Genomic DNA, 26,423 nt, shown 5'->3' with positions numbered 1-26,423 from the left:
TCTGTAAAGTGGAATGGGGGAAGGAGTCTTTTTAAGCTGGACAAGATGGCGTTTTTATTCATACCATTTTGGTGAAGTCCTGATGGTTTGATCTGTTTTTATTTAGTTTTTATAGGAGGCAAAGTGTTGAAAAAAAAAATCGCCATTTGGGCATTTTGTTTTTACCCCACTACGACATTCACCATAGGGCAGTGGCGTAACTAGGAATGGTGGGGTCCCGTGGCGAACTTTTGACATGGGCCCCCCCCAACTGACACCGAACCCCTCGTCTGCATTCCTGCGCGCTCTATTATGTCCCTTAGTGGCCCCTGCACACAGTATTACAGCGTTGGCCAAAAGTATTGGCACCCATGCAATTCTGTCAGATAATACTCATTTTCTTCCAGAAATTGATTGCAATCACAAATTCTTTGGTATTATCTTCATTTAATTTGTCTTCAATGGAAATCACAAAAAGAATTGTCAAAAAGCCAAGTTGGATATAATTCAACACCAAACAAAAAAAAGGGAGTGGACAAAAGTATTGGCAGTGTTTGAAAAATCATGTGATGCTTCTCTAATTTGTGTAATTAACAGCACCTGTTACTTACCTGAGGCACCTAACAGGTGGTGGCAATAACTAAATCACACTTGCAGCCAGTTGAAATGGATTAAAGTTGACTCAACCTCTGTCCTGTGTCCTTGTGTTTACCACATTGAGCATGGAGAAAAGAAAGAAGACCAAAGAACTGTCTGAAGACTTGAGAAGCAAAATTGTGAGGAAGCTTGAGCAATCTCAAGGCTACAAGTCCATCTCCAAAGACTTGAATGTTCCTGAGTCTACCGTGCGCAGTGTCATCAAGAAGTTTAAAGCCCATGGCACTGTGGCTAACCTCCCTAGATGTGGACAGAAAAAATTGATGAGAGATTTCAATGCAATATTGTGCGGATGGTGGATAAAGAACCTCGACTAACATCCAAACAAGTTCAAGCTGCCCTGTAGTCCGAGGGTACAACAGTGTCAACCCGTACTATCTGTCGGCGTCTGAATGAAAAGGGACTGTATGGTAGGATACCCAGGAAGACCCCATGTCTTGCCCAGAGACATAAAAAAGCCAGGCTGGAGTTTGCCAAAACTTACCTGAGAAAGCCAAAAACGTTTTGGAAGAATGTTCTCTGGTCAGATGAGACAAAAGTAGAGCTTTTTGGGAAAAGGCATCAACATAGAGTTTACAGGGAAAAAAAAAGAGGCCTTCAAAGAAAAGAACACAGTCCCTACAGTCAAACATGGTGGAGGTTCCCTGATGTTTTGGGGTTGCTTTGCTGCCTCTGGCACTGGACTGCTTGACCGTGTGCATGGCATTATGAAGTCTGAAGACTACCAACAAATTTTGCAGCATAATGTAGGGCCCAGTGTGAGAAAGCTGGGTCTCCCTCAGAGGTCATGGGTCTTCCAGCAGGACAATGACCCAAAACGCACTTCAAAAAGCACTAGAAAATGGTTTGAAAGAAAGCACTGGAGACTTCTAAAGTGGCTAGCAATGAGTCCAGACCTGAATCCCATAGAACACCTGTGGAGAGATCTCAAAATGGCAGTTTAGAGAAGGCCCCCTTCAAATTTCAGGGACCTGGAGCAGTTTGCCAAAGAAGAATGGTCTAAAATTCCAGCAGAGCATTGTAAGAAACTCATTGATGGTTACCGGAAGTGGTTGTTCGCAGTTATTTTGTCTAAAGGTTGTGCTACCAAGTATTAGGCTGAGGGTGCCAATACTTTTGTCCGGCCGATTTTTGGAGTTTTGTGTAAAATGATCAATGATTTGACATTTTTTTTCATTCTCTTTTGTGTTTTTTCATTGCAAGCAAAATAAATGAAGATATTAAACTACTGCGCATGCACCCAGGGCATTTTTTTTTATCAATGTCAGTTCGCGAGCGCTGGAGGACATCGGAGGAAGAAGAGGCGTGGATGAAGAAGACGGCGCACCCTGAATGCCCGCCCAGCGTGCACGATGTATAAGTAGATCATATTGTTTTTTAGGGTATTATTTTAATAGTAGTTTAATATAACATTTACAGTGCCTGAATAGCCTTTTTAAAGGCTATTCACGCATATGTGGGGCTCTATCAGCATGATTTTGCTGATAGAGCCCCTTTAACTCCTATGCACACCAAAACATCCATGTACATCCTGGTGGACGTGACTAACTATAGCGGCTGCTCTGAAGGAGAGTGGATGAACTAGGGCATTTAACCACTTAGATGCCGTGGTCAAATGTGACCATGGCATTTCAGTGGTTACTTTCACTTACCCTGTCATGTTCAGTAATGGGGCTGCACCCCCCACACACACGTAAACCATAAACACATTAGGCATCCCTAAGTCTGAAAATGCCCAAAATATTAGGGCCCCTTCACACGCATATATGCCGATATACACGTGCTTCCCATTGAAATCAACGGGCTCTGTTTTGAAGCGCCGCACTCGGACACGTGTATACGTGTCTAAATGAGCAGCGCGCTTACGTCGTGTGAAGGGGCCCTTAAAATATAAAAATATTTGTCTCATATAGTAAATGCTGTAGTAAGAAAAAATAAAAAGCATCATAAATTCCCCAACGTGGTATTGATAAAAACTACAAATTGTCCTGCAAACCCCCCTCCCCCCAAGAAAAAACACTTTACACAACTCTGTGCACCAGTATAAGAATGTTACAGGTGTCAGAATATGGTGATTCAATGAATTTTTTAGCATTTTTTCCAAAGAATGGAAGCCGTAAAAACAAAACCTGTCAGTAAATGGCACCTCATCCTGAATTTTTTCCCACTTCCCAGTACATTGTACAGCAGCGCCGCACCTACCATGAGGCGACCTGAAGCGACCGCCTTAGGCGGCGCTATGCCAGGGACCTGGGGGTGGGGCATTTTTGCTTACCTAAGCCAGTCCTGGACAAGCTGTCCTGGACTGGCTTAGCGTCACCGTCTCGCAGCCCGGCATGGGAAGCGAGCGGTGGATTGGGAAGGCCCTGTGGACGCAGCGCTGCTCCAGCAGCCTCCCCTCACGCAGAGAGCAGGTTCTCTCCCTGCCTGCTAATGCCACTCCGCCACACCCCCTTCACTCCGCCCCTGGGTGGGGGCGGGGCGGCTTTCTGTCGTTCGCAAAAAAGGTAGGTTCACCCTTGTTGTATAGAACAATAAATGGTACCATTTTGAAGTACAACTTGTCACTCAAAAATCAAGCCCTCTTCTGGCTACATAATATGGCTAAATGGCTTTTAGACTGCAGGGAGTAAAACATTAAAAAACATAAATGATAAATATCAGCTTCACGCTAGAAGCGCCCAGGTCAGAGTCTATGGAGCAGTGAGCAGAGCTTCCCTGCTATGGTGGCAGGCAGAGTGTGGCTCTCCCGCCTCACCACTCTGGTTGCCCTCTCTCTCAGCAGAAGGCAGTTTGACCCTTTCCGCCCACTGTTATTTGCCGGCAAAGATAAACGCGGATTGTAGGCTTGTCAGCTGATTGCCTTGCATGCTAGCACCCTGATTGGACAAATGCATGACAGCGCGGTCTCTGATTGGCTGGAGGTTACCATGGCAGCGACAGGCGGAGCTACAGTGTGTCAGGCATGGAGCGGTCGGGGATCTCGGTTCGTAGGTCCCGGCACAATGTGGTCAGTTCTGGGACAGGGTCCGGTCATGGGAACCGACGCGAGGATAACGGTGGCAATGAACGGAAGGCACGGAGCCGTAGCTTGGTGTTTGGAGCCGGAGTCCCTGCAATACTGCTGCTGTATGTGCTCGGGATAAGAGCTCTGGTGCACTTCTCATTGCGGCAACTAGTGACACCTGGTACCCTCAGCACCGGCTTTAATGCCACCACTGCCAGGTAATGGCTATGGTCACTGGGGTGGGATCATTGTGTATAGTGCTAGTGTACTGTAAGCCATTCATTTGCCTGCAAGTCTATATGTATAGGAGCCATCAGGCCATAGCATGGCAGCTATACCGGTGTTACTATGTTATGTGAGTAGTTTGTAAGGAATGAATTCAAAGCTACATAACATTACTTATTGTCAATGGCACAGGTAGATACAGATTTTGCATTGGGGCCTAGGAGCTTCAAGTTACACCTCTAAGGATGAAGCCAGCGCTCTATGTCCCACTATGTTCACTTCTGTATTGTTGTCTCTATTTAGCGATTCCATGGCAATGTGTGTCCTGCAAGTCAGAGTTTTTTGTCTGGCGGTTTAATTTTAAAGAACTGTGACTGTTGTTGTACACCAGGTTCACACCTGCATTCGGGTGTCCGTTCGGGCCCCCTCCCCATGAAACAGGAACCTAATTCGCTTAAAAAAGTGGGTACCTTCGGATACCCGATGGAGAGAGAAAAGTGCTGCTTGCCGGACTTTTCTCTCCGTACTTTTAGGCTGGGACACCATGGACGCTGTGATTTGCCCGTATTGCTGCTGTGTTTTTTTTTTTGCTACGGGACGTCCTGTGGGGCCTTAGCCTTAAAGGGATCCTATCATACAAACATATTTTTTTTCTTAGTAACACGTCGGAATAGCCTTAAAGGGGCTCAATCAGCAAAATCATGCTGATAGAGCCCCACATATGCGTGAATAGCCTTTAAAAAGGCTATTCGGGCACCGTAAATGTTAAACTACCCCCCAGTTTTAAAATAAAACCCTAAAAAAGAATGTGATCTACTTATGCATCGTGCACGATGGGCGGGCATTCACGGTGCGCCGTCTTCTTCTTCCACGCCTCCTCTTCCTCCGATGTCCTCGGGTCCCGTCCTCCTCCGGCGCTTGCGAACTGATCTTGATAAAAAAAAATGGCCTGGGCACATGCGCAGTAGGATGTGGCTTCTACTACGACTACTGTGCATGCACCCAGGCCATTTTTTTTTATCAATGTCAGTTCGCGAGCGCCGGAGGAAGACTGGACCCGAGGACATCGCAGGAAGAGGAGGCGTGGATGAAGAAGACGGCGCACCCTGAATGCCCGCCCATCTTGCACGATGCTTAAGTATTTCACTTTTTTTTTTTTTTTTTAGGGTACTATTTTAAAACGGGGGAGTAGTTTAATATAACTTTTACGGTGCCTGAATAGCCTTTTTAAAGGCTATTCACGCATATGTAGGGCTCTATCAGCATGATTTTGCTGATAGAGCCCCTTTAAGAAAGGCTATTCGTCTCCTACCTTTCGTTGTCTTCTCTGCGCCGCCGTTCCGTAGGAATCCCGGTTCTTGTCCGTATGCAAGTGAGTTCTCTCACAGCACTGGGGGCGGGCCTCAGTGCTCAAAAAGCACTGGGGACGTCCCCAATGCTGCCAGAGAACTCTCTCCAGTGCCGCCATTTTCTCGTGGCCTGTGAGCATGCACAGTCTGCTCTGCCTGAGGCTTAGAAGTCTGAGACCTTCTTCGGATGAAGAGGATGTTCCTGACGAAGATGGAGGCGGCGCTGGAGAGAGTTCTCTGGCAGCACTGGGAATGCCCCCAGTGCTGCGAGAGAACTCATTTGCATACGACAAGAACCCGGATTCCTGCGGAACAGCGGCGCGGAGAAGACAATGAAAGGTAGGAGAAGAATAGCCTTTCTTAAGGCTATTCCAACGTGTCACTGAGGAAAAAAAAAGTGTTTGTATGATAGGATCCCTTTAAAGTGGAATGCGGAACATAATCCTCAGTTGGAGACTGGGTACAGGTGTGAACCTAGCCATAGCGCTTTTCATATCCGTTGTTCTAGTCCTTAGACAGACCAGACTAATGGATAGGCTGATGCCAGTGTGACTCTAGCGTCACTCATTCATCATATCATGACAGCTCTTTACCCTATTTGACACTTTCAGCAGGGTAATGCAGCAATGCCGCATGGGTTAGTTCCAGGTAGCTGACAGGTAGCTTCACAGCCCCTCGATCCTACAGAGTGTCTATGTGAGGAGGTAGAAAAGGGGCTCTTGGCATCTTTATACCCCCAAGTCATTTTCAGCAGCTGTTAGAAGTTGTCCTGTGCACATGGACTTATATTCCTGTAGAACGAGTTCAGCACTTAGTGGAATTCACTGTGCCACATTTGATCACTGCATGGATACCTGTAATAATTCAGTGTATACTTGGCCGTACAGTACACGGTAAACATTGCTATTTGTCTTGGGGATTAATATCATTAATAAATTTCATTAACTGCCAGTTATATACTTTTTTGGCACATAGTTTTTCCATTTGATAAAACACGCAAGCGTGAGATAATGTTAGGTTCATACAGTAGTGGTGCCCTGTGAACTATGAACCAGGCAGGAGATAAAGTAAAGTTTAGGTAATAATTTAGAGACAGTTTTCTTGTCCTTCCTCACTGTATGTGATATTGTCTCTGTATACGCGCGTAGCCGTATGTACAGTTTGCTGCTGCAGATTTTTATTTAGTGCATTGTTCATTGAACACCACAGTATGGATAATTGCAGATAACCACCCCCACTCATTAGCAATATGTATTCATTTCTAGTTTCTTGTACAGGATTTTCTCACTTTCAGAGTTTTTTTGCCACTTCCTTTTCTCCTATCTGTCGCTTTCACATAGTAACGTGCCATAGTGTGCGCTATTTTGTCTAATGGAAAGCATTTCCTCACATCCTGTCATCGTGCACATTTTTTTTATGGCTTTCACACCACTCTGCATTTCCTTTCTGAAAAGTTTGGTATCGATAGTTTGTGGTTACAAAACAGACCATCACTTACAACCATAAACTAAAGTTGTGTATACTACATTGCTTTTCCTATCAAAAATTGGGATGAGTCATGGTTACATTTTGCATTCACTTCAATAGCTACTTTGACTAAAAATCCAGCTCAATGCCATTTTGATCACTTCTACCCGACAGCTTGACCACTCTGAGAGTTTTTACTATTAATATGCCTGACAAGGTGCCCCATTGTCCGTGGTGAACCACAGAGTCTCAAACACCGAGACCCATCTTCAGATTATGCCCTCTCCATATCCATTGATGTCTGATTTTAGAAATAAACTTTTGATAATGCCATAACTTTCTTTATACGGGTTATATGTGATAACAATGTTCATATAAAAATGATTAAACATAAAAAATAAATAAATGGGGGAATGGATGACAGTATAAGGCTCGGTTCACATCTGTGTTCAGGGATTCCGTTCCTGTTTCTGCATTTTTCGTGCTGAAACCACACAGACCCCATTATAGTCTATGGGGTCCACGGGTTTCTTAAGGTAACTGCTTTTTTTTTATTGGGATTAAGTTTCCATTCAGGGGTCTCCAAGAAGACCCCCCCACCCACCCTGAACGCAGATGTCAATCAAACCTAACATGGAAATGAACACTGAACACAGTGGTGGCTCCAAATATATGATTGACTTTATTCTGCTTTATATGTAAACAGCCATGATGTCTATTATCTCCATCATACCAAAAGACCCTTTACCCTGGTGGATGCCACTAGAGATTATTCTGAGAGATGACAATCTTTGCACAATGCTAGAGAACATGTTGGCATTATACAAGGAACAAGCAATAAATTAGTGTGGTTGGTGGCTCTGTTGCAGATGTTGTATCATGGTTCAGAATTGTCAACTTAACCCTCATCTGCTCAGTCCAACAAATCTAGATGCGACATACGTTGGGGACCAACGTTTCGCAAGACGCTTATCTGCTGTTGGTTACCACAGAAAAAGACAAAGCAGAGAACTCAGTAGCCCATCAATTTTCTGACTTTGATGGGTGTAAATGTGGTTTATATTGGCCCCTTTTTATGCCACCACATTTCTGGAGCTGGAATGCACCAGCATTATTAACAGACTGGAGCTTTGTAATAATTCATGTGCACCTTGCGCCAACCAGGGAATTGATTTAGACTAAGGGAGCGTTCACACTACCGTCGGTGTCCGACATGTAGTGTCCGCTCCTAGTGTCCGCTCAAAATCTGTCACGGACACTAGGAGCGGACACTAGATGTGTCCGTGACACCTGTCATTCACTTGAATGGGCATCGGGTGCGTTCTTTTGCACTCCGTGCCCTTCCTTCTCTGTCCGCAAGAGAAGATGTCCGACTTCTCAAGCGGACAGAAAAACCCTGCATGCAGGGTTCCTCTGTCCGCTTGAGAAGTCTGACATCTTCACCTGCGGACAGGACAGGACGGGCACGGAGTGCAAAAGAACGCACCTGATGCCCATTCAAGTGAATGACAGGTGTCACGGACACATCTAGTGTCCGCTCCTAGTGTCCGTGACAGATTTTGAGCGGACACTAGGAGCGGACACTACATGTCGGACACCGACGGTAGTGTGAACGCCCCCTAAGCTTACTGAATGGTTCAATATATTTTTTCATTTGTGTTGAAATATATAGTGTAAAACTTAAACAAATGTCAGAAGGATTCTAAATATTTTGACATACACTGAAGATGTTTGAAGAGTTTCCCAGTATGACGGTTTAGTCATACAACCATGTTTCATCTGGGAAACGCTGACCATGTGCAGGCCGTATTTCCCAGATTGACCATGGCTATGTAAGTGTAACTCACTACATCATAGTAAGTTATGATACGGCCAGATCACTACTGTATTGAGCATTACAGCTGAGGCCAGTCTGGGAAATGCGGTCTGCACACAGACAGAATGTGGTCCTGTGAATAGGCTAGTCAAGTATAAGATGTCTGGTGCGCAGGCCAGTACATGAGACAATTACTGGGGAGGGAACCAGTTATATTAAGATTCTTCTTAAACCTAATCCTTCCCAGAGGGTACTAATGCACCATTGTTGGACACTGTATATATCCAACCAAGCATCAGAAATGAAGATTGCATTGGAAATAATTTCTAATGTATTCAGGTGGAGATCTTTACCTTTTAGGATTTTTTTTGATGTTATATGATCTGTAGCTGCCGGCTTTTCAGGTTTCAGGTATGTATCAGATTTAGTAAAGATGGCTACACCCTTGCAGCATGATGAGGCATAACTTTCTTAGAACGACCATTTTATTTGTGTAAATCGAGGGTGTGTATGAAAGCATTAATATTTATATGCAAAGTTGCACTTTTCGCCCACATGATTCTTGCGGAAAACACATGGACCCCATTATAGTCTATGGAGTCCGTGTGGTTTATTTGCTAACCACTTTTTAATGTACTCAGTATTCCATTTGGGGTGCCCCCAAGCAGCCTTCCTGAACGGAACACCGAACACATATGTGAACCAGGCCTATGATGTGAACTAAGCCTAATCTACTACTCGGGGTTTATCTGTAATCACTTTCACCAGGTGTCTGGAAATACTTGTCTTTCTTTCTCTAGCTCCAGAGAGTGGTGCCAATTTATACATTAAAAAAAACATGCAAGTGCCTTTTGACACAGTTATAAAATATGCACATTACTAATTCCTTTAAAAATGTTTTTCGAACGTTCAGGGTGTGGTATGCCTACAATAAAAGGCGGGGTAGGCATATATGTGTGTGTGCATAATAAATAAATATATATATATATATATATATATATATATATATATATATATATATATATATACACTCACCGGCCACTTTATTAGGTACACCATGCTAGTAACGGGTTGGACCCCCTTTTGCCTTCAGAACTGCCTCAATTCTTCGTGGCATAGATTCAACAAGGTGCTGGAAGCATTCCTCAGAGATTTTGGTCCATATTGACATGATGGCATCACACAGTTGCCGCAGATTTGTCGGCTGCACATCCATGATGCGAATCTCCCGTTCCACCACATCCCAAAGATGCTCTATTGGATTGAGATCTGGTGACTGTGGAGGCCATTGGAGTACAGTGAACTCATTGTCATGTTCAAGAAACCAGTCTGAGATGATTCCAGCTTTATGACATGGCGCATTATCCTGCTGAAAGTAGCCATCAGATGTTGGGTACATTGTGGTCATAAAGGGATGGACATGGTCAGCAACAATACTCAGGTAGGCTTTGGCGTTGCAACGATTGTCAATTGGTACCAAGGGGACCAAAGAGTGCCAAGAAAGTATTCCCCACACCATGACACCACCACCACCAGCCTGAACCGTTGATACAAGGCAGGATGGATCCATGCTTTCATGTTGTTGACGCCAAATTCTGACCCTACCATCCAAATGTCGCAGCAGAAATCGAGACTCATCAGACCAGGCAACGTTTTTCCAATCTTCAATTGTCCAATTTCGATGAGCTTGTGCAAATTGTAGCCTCAGTTTCCTGTTCTTAGCTGAAAGGAGTGGCACCCGGTGTGGTCTTCTGCTGCTGTAGCCCATCTGCCTCAAAGTTCGACGTACTGTGCGTTCAGAGATGCTCTTCTGGCTACCTTGGTTGTAATGGGTGGCTATTTGAGTCACTGTTGCCTATCTATCAGCTCGAAACAGTCTGGCCATTCTCCTCTGACCTCTGGCATCAACAATGCATTTCTGCCCACAGAACTGCCGCTCACTGGATGTTTTTTCTTTTTCAGACCATTCTCTGTAAACCCTAGATATGGTTGTGCGTGAAAATCCCAGTACATCAGCAGTTTCTGAAATACTCAGACCAGCCCTTCTGGCACCAACAACCATGCCACGTTCAAAGGCACTCAAATCACCTTTCTTCCCCATACTGATGCTCGGTTTGAACTGCAGGAGATTGTCTTGACCATGTCTACATGCCTAAATGCACTGAGTTGCCGCCATGTGATTGGCTGATTAGAAATTAAGTGTTAACGAGCAGTTGGACAGGTGTACCTAATAAAGTGGCCGGTGAGTGTATATATATAATATATGTCTGATTTCTTTTTGTGTATAAAGGGAAACTACCACCAGTGAAATTGCTTCTTTTCATGGGCCTTAACCTTAGGCATCCTCCTTTTTAATTTTTCTAGTGTGGTTTCTCTAGTTCGCAGTCCCCTCTTTATTTTTGCTGAGTGATCAGTATCTTCTCAGACAATTCGCCCTGCTGTGAGCTAGTCCAAGGTCTTGTGTGTAAGAGTAGTCTGAGAAACTTGCCTTTCTTGGATCTTGAGGGAAGTGGTTGTTCAGATTTAATAATTATCAATTGAAGATCTGCAGTGGTAAGCATCTGTTGGCATGGGAGATCTTTCTGTTCTTCTCCTCCTCTCATCTGCCGGCGCCTGCACAATAGAGCCCAGAGGCTGACTTCTTCTCTTCTTCATGTTTGCCAGAAAATCAGGAATCAGAAAATGTTCCTGGGGCAGTCACATTACCGCCCTAGCCAGTGCGGCGGGTAAATAACAACTGAGTTTTGCCTGTGCCATGCCTCAACAGTTATGCATTGATTCTGCCATAGACTCCAATACAGTTGAAGCATGGTCTATGTGTTAGTCTGTATTGTTTCCTGTATGGCGGACTTTTTATACTGAAACCAGTGGAAAGAACTGTTCACACCAGGTGTGTTACCCGGTGTCTGCAGGTAACCGCTGTTTTAGCGGTCGACTAAGTTCAGGTCCGCCAGGGTACCTGAACAATAGAGAGCCAGGCACAGATGTGAACCTAGCCCTAAAGTGTTGAGCTTCAACAAGAGACCATTTGGCGCAAAACATGTAGACAAAATACTTAACTCACATGTTGTAAGGAACAAATATTTGTTACATGCATCATAAACTACAGACTGAGATCCTCGCTCATTTATAGATGAAACAAGTATGTGGGGTCTGATGAGAATTTATGGCGCACATAGTAAATTGGCGTAAATTTATAAGTTTGCACCATTTTAAGCTTGATCTACTTTTGCACAAGAAAATCTGCACCGCATTTGTTCGTTTCTGTTTCATAAACATGTTGTAAAGTTACACTTCTAAACTACGCCCATCCTGCTGCCCATCCTGGGGGAAAAAGAAGCTTTAAAAAAATAAAATAAAAGTTCTAAATCCCTCCTTTCCCTAGAATACATATAAAAGTAGAAAATGACTGTGAAACACAAACACATTAGGTATGCCTGTGTCTGATAGTGCCCGGTCTACTGAATATAGGGGATCTGCAGTGCTACTGTTCCGTCCGGAAGGGGAAAATACCCTGCAAATACCCTATATTCAGCCAGGCTGCATTCCAATTGTGTGTGTGTGTGTGTGTGGGAACCCAGTCCTCAAGCTCAGGGAAGAGGCAGACAGACAACCAAAACACCCCCTCCCCTTCCCCAGCACCCAGCATCTCCTGCACCCAATAACTCCAACCATTTTAATTTTTGAAATTTTCCAGTAGCTGCTGCATTTCCCCCCTTCGGCTTATACTAGAGTCAATAAGTTTTCCCAGTTTTTTGTGGTAAAATTAGGGGCCTCGGCTTATATTCGGGTCGGCTTATACTCGAGTATATACGGTAAATGATGTGCACCATAATTTTTGGTGCAAATGTAGGCAGAAAAGCGTTTGAATTCTATTGGTAAATATACCCCGATATATACTACCATGAATGCTTAAAATTTATTCACATGGAGGAGTTTGGAGCAGAATTTGAGGTGGTCTTCTGTCTCAAATATCTGCTTGGAAAACACCCCCCCATGGACCTGGGGCAGATACAATGGGGCTAATAAGCATGCAGCCATGTGCTACAGCTTTACTGCTGGTTGTACTGCAGAAAGTATAGAAAGTTCAGGAATGATGCTTCTTTTAGGGGCATGAAGGCCACCTCAAAATCTGCTCTAGAATCCTTCATGTCAATATATCCTTAAAAAGAATTTTTTCCGTTATGTCACATGCAGACACTCAAGCGCTTTTAACCCTTACCAGGAGGTTTTACAGAAGACAGGCAGGCTGCGACATCATTAGCTTATGATTTTCCTTTTTGCCTTCCGGATGGATGGGTAGTAAGTAGCAGGGCTAGGGAGTTGGCAGACCAAATGTCCGATTCCAACTCCTCCTCTTCCTAACCTAACAGTAAAAAAAAACAAAAAACCAAAAACTAGTGAGTCCGTGAGAAATTAAATGTGCAGCAAACTACGTATTTTGTTATACAATATTATATTAATGTATTATGAGATTCTTTTATTTTGAAGCTGGAGTCTGTAACTCTTGTTTTCCAACTGCACCCAAGACTAGTCCCAATTCCTTAGCCCTGAGTATGGTTGGGAACATTTGGTGGCATGATGATGCAATTTATGTTGGTACATCTCTCTCTTTCTTCTTCGTTTGTGATGGGGAAGCTGTGAATATTAATCCAATTGTATTCAGTGAAAAGAATGTAGAGAATCGCTGAAATGTGATCTCTGTGGCTGAAGTTTCTGTTGTTAATCTATTTGTGGTTTTTACAGGGATTACTTGGAGCATATTACTGCTATTGACTCCAGGACAGTAGGGAGCCCTGCAAATGAAATCTTCGCTGTTAACTACTTAATGGATAAAATCAAGGAGATAGAAAAGAAAAGCAGCAAGGTCCACAAAATCACAGTTGATATCCAAAAGCCTACTGGATCCTTCAGCTTAGATTTTCTTGGAGGTTTTACCAGCTACTATGATAATATAACTAACATTGCTGTGAAATTGGAACCAGCAAGAGGGGCACAGCATGCTGTACTAGCAAATTGCCATTTTGACTCGGTAGCTAACACCCCAGGTAAGAATGACATTGGTTTGTTTGAACAAGGACAAGGGTCATCTCTTGCAGGAAATCCTGCAAACTGATGGTGCTTTCTGAGAAGCTTTGCATTTGCTCCTACTCCTTTAAATTCCTTCATACTTCACCGATACTTTTTTTATCATTTCTTTTTTCTATTGAAAACCAGAAGTTGATACAAAACATGCAGTATATAAAGAATACGTGACCTAAGTTAGAAACATTATAGGAATAGAGCCGATTTCTTGTCTGTTAGACTGATAACAAAACAATCTTTCTCTTTTACACTTTGACCATTTTATCAGTACATACTTCCTGCACATTCCAGGAATATATAGTTATATATGCGGCCTCTCCCATGATTCAAACAGTAAAGGACATGCAAAATGGTCAACACCTTTTTTCCAAGGTGTTCCTAATTTTCTTTAAATGCAGGCAATGGAAGGAATTTATTAAAGCAACTGTGCCAGTTTTCAATTGTAAAGTGGTGCTTTCTGACTTACCCAGCTTAGCCCCCATACAAGTGAATGGGAGGTGAGCCGTGGTAGTTTAGCATAGCCCCTACAATGAGAATAGAGCAGTCTGCTTCCATATATACTCATTGAATAGGACCTGCTAAGATAGCTGGTCATATTTTGAGACCTATCCTAAGGATAAGTCATCAGTTTCTGTGCCCAGAAAAACCCTTTAACCTGCTCTTAACTTTGACATCAATGACATACTATACATGTACAGGATACACGTGTACATATTCGCATTTAGTTCAGGAGAGTGATGTTGGACAATGCTAAAGTCATTAATCAATACTGGGTACTTGCACCATTTGCATGTCTAGTAATAATTTGGTTTCTCAGCAATTAAATGTCAGGTCACAATGACATGTTTGCATGTCTGTTTTACATACCTAGCCTGGTGATGTCCTATTGCAGACACTATTCACAGGATTTGGGATGGGTGTCAGATTGTTGGGGTTCTGACTGATGGATCCCCCAGTGATCAGTGGACTAAAAGTCACCTGCATTTCCCTTTGAGTGAAACGTCAGAGCTCTTGCACGTTTGCTTTTCACTTTTATGGGGCTGCTGGAGATTGCAGCCTCACATTAATCCCTGACACTTCATTTACAGGGAGGATGCAGAGAACTTTTGGTGCCCTTTTCTGATCACTAGATCCAGTTGTTGGAACCCCAGAAATCTGACCCATATTCATTCTTCTGTAATGGGACAACCTCTATTATAGGCAAAAATAAACAGACCCCCTTAAAAGCAATTTTACACTTGTAGCCTCCCTTTTGTAGTGTGTGGTTAGCTGCAAATCGGCTATGCAACAAGACAGATAATTTCATTTCTTGTGATCAATTCAATAATTTATGGCTGCTAGTCAAGAAAACTGTATGTGTGTAATATGTATATACGTGTGTGTGTGTGTATGTATATATATGTATATATATATATATATATATATATATATATATATATATATATATATATATTTATTTAGCAGGTTGTTTCTGAACATTTTCATCGCCCACTTCCAACCATGTTGCAAATTGTAATATCGTTACACTCAGTACCAGAAGATGGACTGTAGCTGTATACACTACTTCCCTTGTTTGTTTGTTTTATTTACATAATCATTGCTATACCAGTGTGTTCTCTCATGCTATATTACTGTAGGTGCCAGTGATGATGCAGTGAGCTGTGCCGTTATGCTTGAAATCCTGAGTTCCCTGTCTGGCACATCTGTTCCTCTGAAACATGCAATCATATTTCTTTTCAATGGTGCAGAAGAGAATATTTTGCAGGTAATATAAATCTTCCCTCTCTTTCATACGTATAGACAGTAAACTGAATTTGTCAGCAGTAAATTGGTTATAAGCCTAATCTCTGCACCTTTTAGAGATGATTTTACAGTTTCCAAATATGCCTCTGTTATTCAGCTTTGGAGCTCCATTTTTATGTAAATAACTGTGTTATTCACATGCAAATGAGAAGAGTCTTGAGCTGAGACCAAAGTCTCAGGGCAACCTAAGGCATTCCCCAAGACACTTTCTCCTCATTTGCATGTGAATAAAATAGCAATTTACATGGTAATAGGGCTCCAAAGCTGAATAACAGAGGCATATTTGGAAACTGTAAAATCACCTCTACAAGGAACTGGGATTAGGTTTAAAATGAATTTACTGCTGATAGTTTCCCTTTTAAAGGTAGAATATGCTATCACATTATGATCAGTGGGTATTTTCCCTGGAACCACCACTGATCCTGAGAATGAGGGGGCTGATCCGCTGGTGTAATGTTTTGTCCTTCTACTGTTTTTCCTGCACAGCGGTGCCCTAGCCAGATGTCAGAACCCAACATGTAGTAAAGATATTGCATATCCTTATGAAATCACTTTGTAAAATTGGAAAACCACTTTAAATATGACCTTCATGTTCCTGTTATCATTACTGCATTCATTCTTCCTAGTAGAATGTTTGTTCATTTAACTCTACATTTTGCTTTCAATCTATGTTTAACTGTAGCCCTATTAGAATCTTTTAGTGCTGGATATCTACAGTATGTTACCAAATGTACTGTTATCAGACTTTTACCTGGTTTATACTGGTATATTGTGTAGGAGTTAAATGGATTTGCAACAAGTTATCTCTGAGATTGCAGCACTATACATTAAAAGTAGCAATTGGTATAGCAGAATGGCATGGTATGTTTGTTTTTATAAACTGTGTAATAATTCACTTGATTCTCTCTGGACAGGGCAGTCATGGATTCATCACTCAGCACCAGTGGGCCAAGATGGTCAAAGCTTTCATTAACCTGGAGGCTGCAGGAGTAGGAGGGAAAGAGCTAGTATTTCAGACTGGTATAAGTATTTATGTAACCTTACATAATATCTCATTGCAGTGTGTGAGCTCTAATCTCGGTACTATGGCTGTAACTGAAATGGTGTTTGCTTGCACTACATCCATATAACACATTGTATGACTATGTAGTATTCATAATTCCAATTTTAATACATGTGATACAGTATGCACTCGTGGACAAAAAAACCCAATAAAACACACCCAAATAGACATGTCTCAGGTAGATGTAAATTACAGGTGTGGTCTAATTAAACAAGGAGTCTTGCCCCAAGCAAGCATAAAAATTATTCCCCTCCTTCCATATAAACAAGAAAAAAAAAAAAAAAAAAGAGTAGCACTAAAAGTTTCGCGATTATGTGCAGTGTCCTGTGGCCACTTGTGTTACCTCTCATGGCAGGACTACAACTGGCAATATTCTGAAGGATAATGCTCACACACAGCAAGGGTTTCATAGGAATGCCAGATTGCAATGCAACTCTTTCTAGGCCTAGCAGGTCGCCAGATTTTTCTCGCCTTTGTGTACAATTTTCCCCAATAAACTTATATCTTGCTCTGATATTGTAATCATTTACATATATTATCAATGCATTCACACATAGTCATGGCCATAACTGTTGGCACCCCTGACATTTTTTCAGAAATGTAAGTATTTCACATAAATGATTTCACATAAAACTCCAAAACTGACAAAATTACTGCTGCTCTCAACTTTAATATTTGGTTGCACACCCTTTGAAAAAATAACTGAAATCAATCACTTTCTAACCATAAACAAGCTTTTTACACCTCTCAACTGGAATTTTGGATCACTTTTCTTTTACAAACTGCTCCAGGTCTCTCAGGCTAGGTTCACAATAGCACTCTAATTTTGTTCAGGGATTCCGTCCCCCATTCTAATTTAAAAAGAAAAAAAAAATGCAAGCAGGACTTTTCGGGCAGAAACACGATATCTCGGTGGGTAACCGCTTTTTAAGTGGATTGGGGTTCCGGAAACCTGAACGCTAGTAGCTAGTGTGAACCTATCGTCATATTTGAAGGGTGCCTTCTCCCAACAGCAATTTAAAATCTCTCCACAGATGGTTTTGTTTTTTTTAAATGTAGATTGTGAGCCCCACATAGGGCTCGCAATGTAAATTTTTTTTTTTCCCTATCAGTATCTTTTTTTTTTTTTTTTCCTGGAGTATGGGATGGGAATCCATGCAAACATGGGGAGAACATACAAACTCCTTGCAGATGTTTTTTTGCCCTTGGCAGGATTCGAATCAAGGGCTCCAGAGCTGCAAGGCTGCAGTGCTAAACCTCTCTCCACAGATGTTCAATGGGATTTAGATCAGGACTCATATTTGGCTACTTCAGAACTTTCCGGTGCTTTGTTTCCATCCATTTGTAAGTGCTTTTTGAAGGATGTTTGGGATCATTGTCCTGCTGAAAGACCCATGACCTAGGAAGGAAACAGAGCTTTGACACTGGGCCATACATTGTGACCCAAAATACATTGGTAATCTTCACATTTCCTGATGCCTTGCACCCTGTGCTAGAGGCAGCTAAACAACCCCAATACATCTTTGAATCTCTCCATATTTGACTGTTGGTACTGTGTTCTTTTCTTTGTAGGCCTCATTCTGTTTTCAGTAAACTTTAGAATGATGTGCTTTACCAAAAAGCTCTATCTTAATCTCCTCTATACACAAAACATTTTCCCAGAAGGTTTTTGCAAAGATTGACTCAACTTCTCTCCTATCTAGTTTGAGGTGATTTTTTTTATTTATTTATTTATTTTATATATTGCCTGCATCTGTTACTTTCTAGGAAAATTTTAGGGGTGCCAACTCTTATGGCTATGACTGTATGAAGTCACACATAGGTTTGATTTGATTCCAATGACTCCTTATTGGTGCGTTATTTATTTATGAAATTTTTTGTCATTAAATGTATTTGCCTATGTATGCAAGGTGTGCATCTAGGCTACCTGATAACCTTTTGCTCATAAAATCAAGGATCCAAATTGTTACTTCTTTATGAATGCAGCAGGGAGCAGTGACTCCTATACTTTACTTCATACCGGTACTGCAATTTATAACTGAATCTTATTAGTCTAAGCACTGTTATGTAAGGCAGCCACTGACCATAGCATATGTCAAGAAACCCTCACTTGGCTCTTCTATGCATACATATGAAATGTAACGTATTAAAGGAGAGCAGTTTTTGTTTAAAGGAAAAATAGATTTTCATTTCCGCAAGAATTACTTGTTTCTGCATCATGTCCTGTAAAAAGGAGCTAATATTCTAAGCTTTGTCTTCTGTTTCTCGTCATTGTTGCAGGTCCTGAAAATCCATGGCTTGTGCAAGCCTATTCTGCAGCTGCTATTCACCCATTTGCGTCAGTGATAGCCCAAGAAGTCTTCCAGAGTGGCATTATTCCCTCAGATACAGATTTCCGTATTTATAGGGACTTTGGCAATATACCAGGTGTGTTCTGATGTCTTTTTGGTTTATTGAATTTTAAACATTCCATGATTTGAGGCTCCACTTCTTCCTCTCCTGTATGTACAGGTAGTTATTTACCTGTGCTATGGGGACTAAAGCCCTGTGCGAAGAGGAGGGAGGAGGTGGAGCAAACCGGGGGAAGGGGGCTGGTCCACTTCATGACTTGGAGTCGGAACCAGTCTGGTACCCTCAGATCTAAGTGATCAGACCAACCAAATTAATTTCAAGTCCCTGGATAACCCTTATTTCTGTTAAGTTAAATTTATCCTATACATTAAATATATAGTTACTCTTAGGCTAAATTCGCATGGCGGAAAGTGAAGATAAATTGTAGGTGAACATCCGTCTGATTCTTATTTTACTTTCTGTCTCTGATTAGGCCCAGATAAATTGGCTGCAAAATCTGTGGCAAGATCTAGCAGGATGTGGTTTTTTTTTTTTTTTTTTTTGTGGGAGGGAGGGGGGGAATTTCTTCTGAATTTGTTTCAAAAACAAAACAAAAAAATTGGATAGAAGTGCCAAAAAAAGGCATGTTTCAAATTACCCTAAGGCTAAGGTCACATGTAGTAAATCACAGCAAGGAAAAAAAACACTGAAAAAATGCTTATGTTTTTCACAGCTTTTTCAGTGTATTCTGCACTTTTGCTTTAAAGAGATCCTATCAGTCAGACACAATTTTTTGTAGGTACCACGTCTGAATAGCCTTAAGAAAGGCTATTCGTCTCCTACCTTCCGTCATCTTCTCCGCGCCGCCGTTCGCCTACAATCCCGGTTCTTGTCGGTATGTAAATGAGTTCTTTCACAGCACTGGGGGCGGGTCCCAGCGCTCAAACAGCAGCGTCATCTTCAGCCTCTTCTTCCGGCGATGACTTGTAACTTGTAGGCCTCGGCCTTGGGCAGGGCAGAGCAGACTGCGCGTGCCCGCAGGCCACGAGAAAATGGCCGCTTACAATACTGTGTAAGCAGCCATTTTCTCGTGGCCTGTGGGCATGCGCAGTCTGCTCTGCCCAAGGCCTAGAAGTTACAAGTCATCGGCGGAAGAAGACTCTGAAGACGACGCTGCTGAAGAAGAGGAGGCGGCGCTGGAGAGAGTTCTCTTGCAGCATTGGGGCCGCCCCAGTGCTGTCTGAGCGCTGGGGCCCGCCCCCAGTGCTGCGAAAAAACTCATTTACATACCGACAAGAACCGGGATTGTAGGCGAAAGGCGGCGCGAAGAAGATGATGAACGGTAGGAGACTAATAGCCTTTCTTAAGGCTATTCAGACGTGGTACTAACAAAAAATTGTGTCTGACTGATAGGATCCCTTTGAAGATAAAGCTGACCTGGTGCATTTTGCAAAAAATGCGTGCACTATTTCATGTGTTTCACGCAGTGTAGGGCTGAGATGGAATAAAATCTCATTTACTTTGCTCTGACTATAAAACACAGTTGTGGTGGTGGTTGTGTTTGTTTGTTTTTTTTCTTGGTTTGTGTTTCCGCTGTATTTCAGTAACTGCCAAACAATCTTATTTTTCCTCAGCCTAACACTGTTAATCTCATATCAATTTCTCTGTAGGCATTGATTTGGCTTTCATCGAAAATGGCTATCTTTACCACACAAAGTACGACACAGCAGACCGGATTCATACAGACACTATCCAGCGGGCAGGTAAGTAATTCTTAGCTTATCCTATTAATATTATAAAGGTGAAAGTTTGTGAGTTTGGATGTTTGTGGGTTTGTGTGTTTGGATGTTTGTTCCTCAATCACACAAAACCGCTCGACCGATTTGGCTGAAATTTTCCACAAACATAGTCACTACACTCGATTACGCAATAGGCTACTTTTCGTCACAATAGCGCACATATGTTTTTCCCAGGACCCCCACAAAACCCAAACTCACATCACTATTTCTGCAATATCACACACTTTGGACCATAGCAAGCCACAAAATTCATATTACCCTCTACAGCAGAGGTCAGCAACCCCTGGCACACGTGCCAAGAGTGGCACTCCTACCATATTTCACTGGCACACCAGCAGCACAGGACCTGCAAGAGTTAAAGGGGTATTCCCACCTCACATACTCAGCAGTCTTCACTCTTGTAAAATCTTCTTTCTTCCTGGTTTCTTGCATCATTTGGTGGGCGGGGTTTCACAGGCAACCTGCCGTTTAGCTCCGCCCCCAAATTCGCGTGTAGCTCCGCCCACCCACATTGAACTATGAAGTACAGGCAGCAGCAACTCCATTCTGTGTTACATACAGAGACTGCCTGTCTCTGCCATAATGAACACAACTGAATTAGCTAGCCTGATAACTGGGAGAACAGAAGAAATGAAAGCAGCTCCTCTCCTCTATCTGAGTGCAGGACCTAGGTCACATGGTGTAGACACAGGATTAGCTAGATACACAGGCTCGCTCCCTGCACTTAGCCCCTCCTCCCTCCCCCCTGAGAGCAGCAGATACATCATTTGACTCAGGAGCAGCTAGGTCAGGGCTGTGGCCACAAAAAATTGAATAAAGTAAGATAGTGGACAGACAAAGCAGTTTTGCTGAAGCAATGTATTTAGAAAAAGTCTTACATCCACATTAACAAGCATTATAGATAGGATCCTTGTGATGGGACAACCCCTTTAAATGAAGTCCCTTAAGTGCTCTGCTAGAGCTCAAGCATAAGGACACTCCCCTTTGAGAGGGGTGCAGGAAACCCAGGGGGTGGAGCTTAATCACTCAGGTCTGTGCCTGCTATAGTGGTCTGCATCCTGCAAACATTCCCCGAGGAGGAGAGGAAGCTGCTAGCAAAGTGAAACTGAAAAACACACAGGTACATAGGATTACTGTTCTCATTAATGTCAGGCATTTGGGGTTATTAGTTTAGTGTTAGTAACTCCATGTGCCTCACATTAATAGGAATAAACCCCATCATGTCCCTCATATTAACCCCTGTGTGCCTCACATTATTAGGAATAAACCCCATCATGTCCCTCATATTAACCCCTGTGTGCCTCATATTATTAGGAATAAACCCCATCATGTCCCTCATATTAACCCCTGTGTGCCTCACATTATTAGGAATAAACCCCATCATGTCCCTCATATTAACCCCTGTGTGCCTCACATTAATAGGAATAAACCCCATCATGTCCCTCATATTAACCCCTGTGTGCCTCACATTAATAGGAATAAACCCCATCATGTCCCTCATATTAACCCCTGTGTGCCTCATATTATTAGGAATAAACCCCATCATGTCCCTCATATTAACCCCTGTGTGCCCCATATAAAGGTTACTAATATGTGAGACATATGGAGGGACTAATAAAAAACCTCAATAATGAAGATACTTAACTATTACCTCCAAGTCTCTCACATATCAGTAACTCTTACACAAGGGTTAATGTAAGGGACATGATGGGGTTAATTGCTATTAATAAGAGGCGCATGGAGTTACTAAACTGTCATGCACAGGGACAGACTTTATGTGGCTTGCTCGAGAGTATCCTGTGCCCAAAACTTACATGTACTGGCGGAAAATAACAAATCATACAATGTCGTATATTGAGGTATATTAACCTGAAATACCTCTGTCCCAAAGACACTATGTACAGTTTATACCAACACCTTATAGCAGCTGAAATACAAATTACATTCATCACAAAAGTCTCATGTGCTCTCAGAATTACAGAAAAACAAGATACACAGTTACATTTCATATCCCATACCTTATACACAGTACGAAAACCTTACCCACGCCTGTATATACCCACTGCTACAATCACCGCAGACGAAGTCGCGGGTACCAGCTAGTAGTTTATATTACTGATCTGTACTGGTAAGTTTCCCTGCTTCTATTGTAATACTATGAGTACAGTGAGCATTCTCCTTTTCTATTAATAGCAAATGTAAGTCATGATACCGGATCAGTACTTTGTTTCCACCTCTGCAGAAAAGACTCTGATGTTAATTAGCTAATGGTGCACTGGATCCCAAAGTCGATAACGTGTGAGCAATGAACAGGTTTAGCTATTAACATTTTATTACTTATTTTTAGACCCCATAAATGACATGGTATTGTACGTATGGAAAGGTCTATATACAAGTGCAAAAACTAACTTAGGTGAACTGGTGCAGTTGGAGAGCACTTCAAATTTTAAAGTTTTACATTGAATATTTTGCACCCCCTATACTTATTTCAGTACCTGAGTCAACTTTCCCCACCTCTCCCTTATTTCAGGAGGTAAAGGTCAGCAGGTTGTAAAGAGTCTGACCAGGTTTTATTTTTCTTTCCCTTTCCATGCATAACCTAAGGAAACAACTTGTCATAATTGTCAAGAAATCTCATCTCATGTCTATAGCCAATTTTCATGTTGATAATAATAATAATAATAATAAAAAAAGGTGTTTTTTTCCCTTGTCCCTGCCGAACCAGTCATTGTCTTATTTAACTCTTTAAATGCTAAGCAGTTTGTGATTCATAGTGTTTGATTTTTCCTAGGTGACAATATACTGGGTGTCTTGCGCTATTTAGCATCTTCCCCCCTGCTTGCTGACTCTTCAGAATACCGCCATGGCAATTTGGTCTTCTTTGATGTCAGTGGCCTGTTTGTAATGTCTTATCCAGCGCGCATTGGAACTATTATTAATTATATAATAGCAGCTGTCACCCTATTTTACCTGAGCAAAAAGACCATTAAATACAGAAGAGGAGGTAAGCTTCATAAAGATAATCTTTTTTATTATTGTGTACACATAGCAGTCTCATTTATTGAAATACAATGGATTTACTTATTTGTATGCACTTGTTACATCACCACAGAATGACTGACTGTTTTATTTCACATGGATTTAGGTGTAAACTATGCCCGAGACCTCATGGTTGGACTGTTCATCTGTGTCATAAGCTGGATCTCTGCGCTTGTAACAGTCCTGATTCTAGCTGTGCTGGTTTCTCTCACTGGCAATGCCTTGTCCTGGTATACGCACTTTTACGTTGCTGTGAGTCTGTACGGGACTGCTGCTCTGACCAAGCTCCTATTAATGCACACAATGGCTAAAACATTTTACTTTGCTGTAAGTATATAGCATTATCTTCAGCGTGTTGTAAATGGTTAGATCCATTTATCAAGACATTTGCAGTATATGGTGTTATATGGCTCTCAAATCATTTGAATAGAAGTACCTGCATTTACTCCCCATCTACAGCTGTATCTTCCAGCACCCAGGCTTTGCCATAACAGTTGATCTGTGCAGGGTGGGACTGGGTGTCCGAGCCCTCGTAGGTCATTCACTGATGACCAATCCTGTGGATAGGTGATCAATATTTATTAAAAAAAAAAAATTGATTTGGGTTGAGACGGCCTCTTTCAGCTTGTATCTGAGTAGTGTTTCCATGTAAAAGACATTACCTAAATTGGCACAGCCATAGCTAGGCTTTTCCTTCAACTGAAGAGGTTCAAATCGCTGCCCTGGCCCTGTATGTGAATACTCTAGACGAGGTAAAGTGTCTTACTCCCCATAGAACCCACCACAAGTCCCCGTAACCTCCCTCTAGCTTACATCCTTGGATTAAAGGGGTATTCCCACGTCGCATACTCGCCAGTCTTCGCTGCTGTAAATTCTTCTTTTGTCGCTTCTATGCTGCTGGCCCTGCGTATGCGTTCCCAATGCAGTTAGGCATCGGACGTACAGCCTTTACAATGCAATACAGACCCGGCATCTGCTTTAATAGAGAGGCGGATGCCGGGGAGGTTTAGACGCCGGCACAGGTGCCTGCAACATTGCTACGCTTCTGCCCTGCATGAAGCCAGCAGCGGCAGGAGCAATGCTGCTATTCCGCTCCTTCGCCCCCCCCCCTCCTCCCCTCCGGAATAGCATCATCACTCCTGCCGCTGCTGGCTTCATGCAGGGCAGGAGCGTAGCGATACTTCAGGCACCTGTGCTGGCGTCTAACCCTCCCCGGCATTCGCCTCTCTATTACAGCGGATGCCGGGTCTGTATTGGCGCTCCCCCCCCCCCCCCCAAAGTGTAAACTACCCCCCCCCCCCTCCAGGCTCGCTCCCGTGCACTTAGCCCCTCCTCCCTCCCCCCTCAGAGCAGGCAGATACATCACTTGACTTTTGACCAGATAAGTCAAGGGATGTGTCAACAGAGAAATGAATAAAGTAAGATTGTGGACAAACACAGCAGTTTTGCTGAAGCAATGTATTTAGGAAAAGTCTTACATCCACATAACAAGCAGTATAGATAGGATCCTTGTGATGGGACAACCTCTTTAAGAATTAATGTCCTGTAGTAAAGTTTAAAGCCCTTTTTGTATGAAGATTCCTTCTATTGGCCATTGTAAACTGGGCACAGATCAGCCACAAATAAGAAAACTCCATTTTTGGCTGATCAGATCCTGTATGCAGACACATAGGTCATTGTATGTTTGCTAAACAAGTTTATATGTAAACACTCCCCTATACAGTTTATATTGAGTAGTTTGAAGACCCATTAAATGACTATCGTCCTATATTGATGATCAGCGCTCATTTCGAGCCTGCAAACCGTGTAAAATTTCCACATATATTCCACAATGTTTTTCATATATGTATGTGATGATTTTAGAATAGATGGTAACAAATAATGAATACTAGAAGTTGCATAGATGAGAACTTTGTGTTGATCGTTTTTGTTTTTTTTCTTGTTCCTCAGAATACGAGCAGACAGTATTTGGGAGACCTGTTCTTTGATGTTTCCATACTGTCATGGGGCATTCTGATGATGCTTCTTACTCAGAAAGGCCTGTGTTCTGCTTACTTCTTCGCCATGTGGGTGATCTTCCCATTAGTCACAAAACTGATTGCTGAACAGGAATCTGTCCATCAAGGTATTGAACTCCTCTATGTAGACGCTGTTGGATTGTATTAAAACGCTAAATAATTGTTAAATTCATTTTAATAATTAATGAATTTATTTATGTAACACCAATATATTCCACAGCACTTTACAAACTTGATATTTTCCTTAAGGGTACATTCACACTGAGTAACGCCGGGCGTGTATGAGAGCCGTACACGCCGGCATTACAGCAGACTGCCGAACACTTCCCATTCACTTCAATGGGAGCGCTCGTAACAGCGGCGTTTACGAGCGCTCCCATTGAAGTGAATGGGAAGTGCTCGGCAGCCCTGCTGTAACGCCGGCGTGTACGGCTCTCATACACGCCCGGCGTTACGTAGTGTGCATGCACCCTTATTTTGTCAGCTTTGTAATAAAGTATATTCTTTCACAATTTTTCTATACAACAGCAAGGAAATCTGGGCAATCGACGGCAAAATAACAGAAACCAAAAATCAGCTCAGTTAATTGATGAGAACTTGTTGATATTCATTATTTCAACAAGACTAAGGCCCCACAGGCCAGAAACACTGCGCTTAAACAACCGCGGTGGGAACACATAGTTCTTTCTGCAGCGCTTTGAACAAAGTACATGGAGGTTTCCTTCACGGCCTTTGTTACCATTATATCTACGGGAATATGGGGTATAGCATGCAAAAAGAGGGAG

At 42.5% G+C, this 26,423-nt stretch overlaps 1 protein-coding gene across 1 annotated transcript in view; it reads left to right on the top strand.

Annotated features, from left to right (window-relative positions):
* Positions 1-3,573: 3,573 nt before the first annotated feature.
* The window catches only part of ERMP1 (endoplasmic reticulum metallopeptidase 1), a 33,653-nt gene continuing 10,803 nt past the window's right edge, over positions 3,574-26,423 (top strand). Inside the window, exons 1-9 of the mRNA XM_075278909.1 lie at positions 3,574-3,861; positions 13,247-13,548; positions 15,223-15,350; positions 16,303-16,408; positions 18,732-18,878; positions 20,453-20,545; positions 23,373-23,585; positions 23,727-23,947; positions 25,571-25,745. Coding sequence (XP_075135010.1) covers positions 3,602-3,861; positions 13,247-13,548; positions 15,223-15,350; positions 16,303-16,408; positions 18,732-18,878; positions 20,453-20,545; positions 23,373-23,585; positions 23,727-23,947; positions 25,571-25,745 — 1,645 coding nt within the window. The 5' untranslated portion in view covers positions 3,574-3,601. The remainder of the gene's footprint in view (positions 3,862-13,246; positions 13,549-15,222; positions 15,351-16,302; positions 16,409-18,731; positions 18,879-20,452; positions 20,546-23,372; positions 23,586-23,726; positions 23,948-25,570; positions 25,746-26,423) is intronic.

This window comes from Leptodactylus fuscus, chromosome 1, assembly GCF_031893055.1.
Source record: "Leptodactylus fuscus isolate aLepFus1 chromosome 1, aLepFus1.hap2, whole genome shotgun sequence".
Lineage (NCBI taxonomy): Eukaryota > Metazoa > Chordata > Amphibia > Anura > Leptodactylidae > Leptodactylus > Leptodactylus fuscus.
This window is presented reverse-complemented; position numbering and strand designations above follow the sequence as displayed.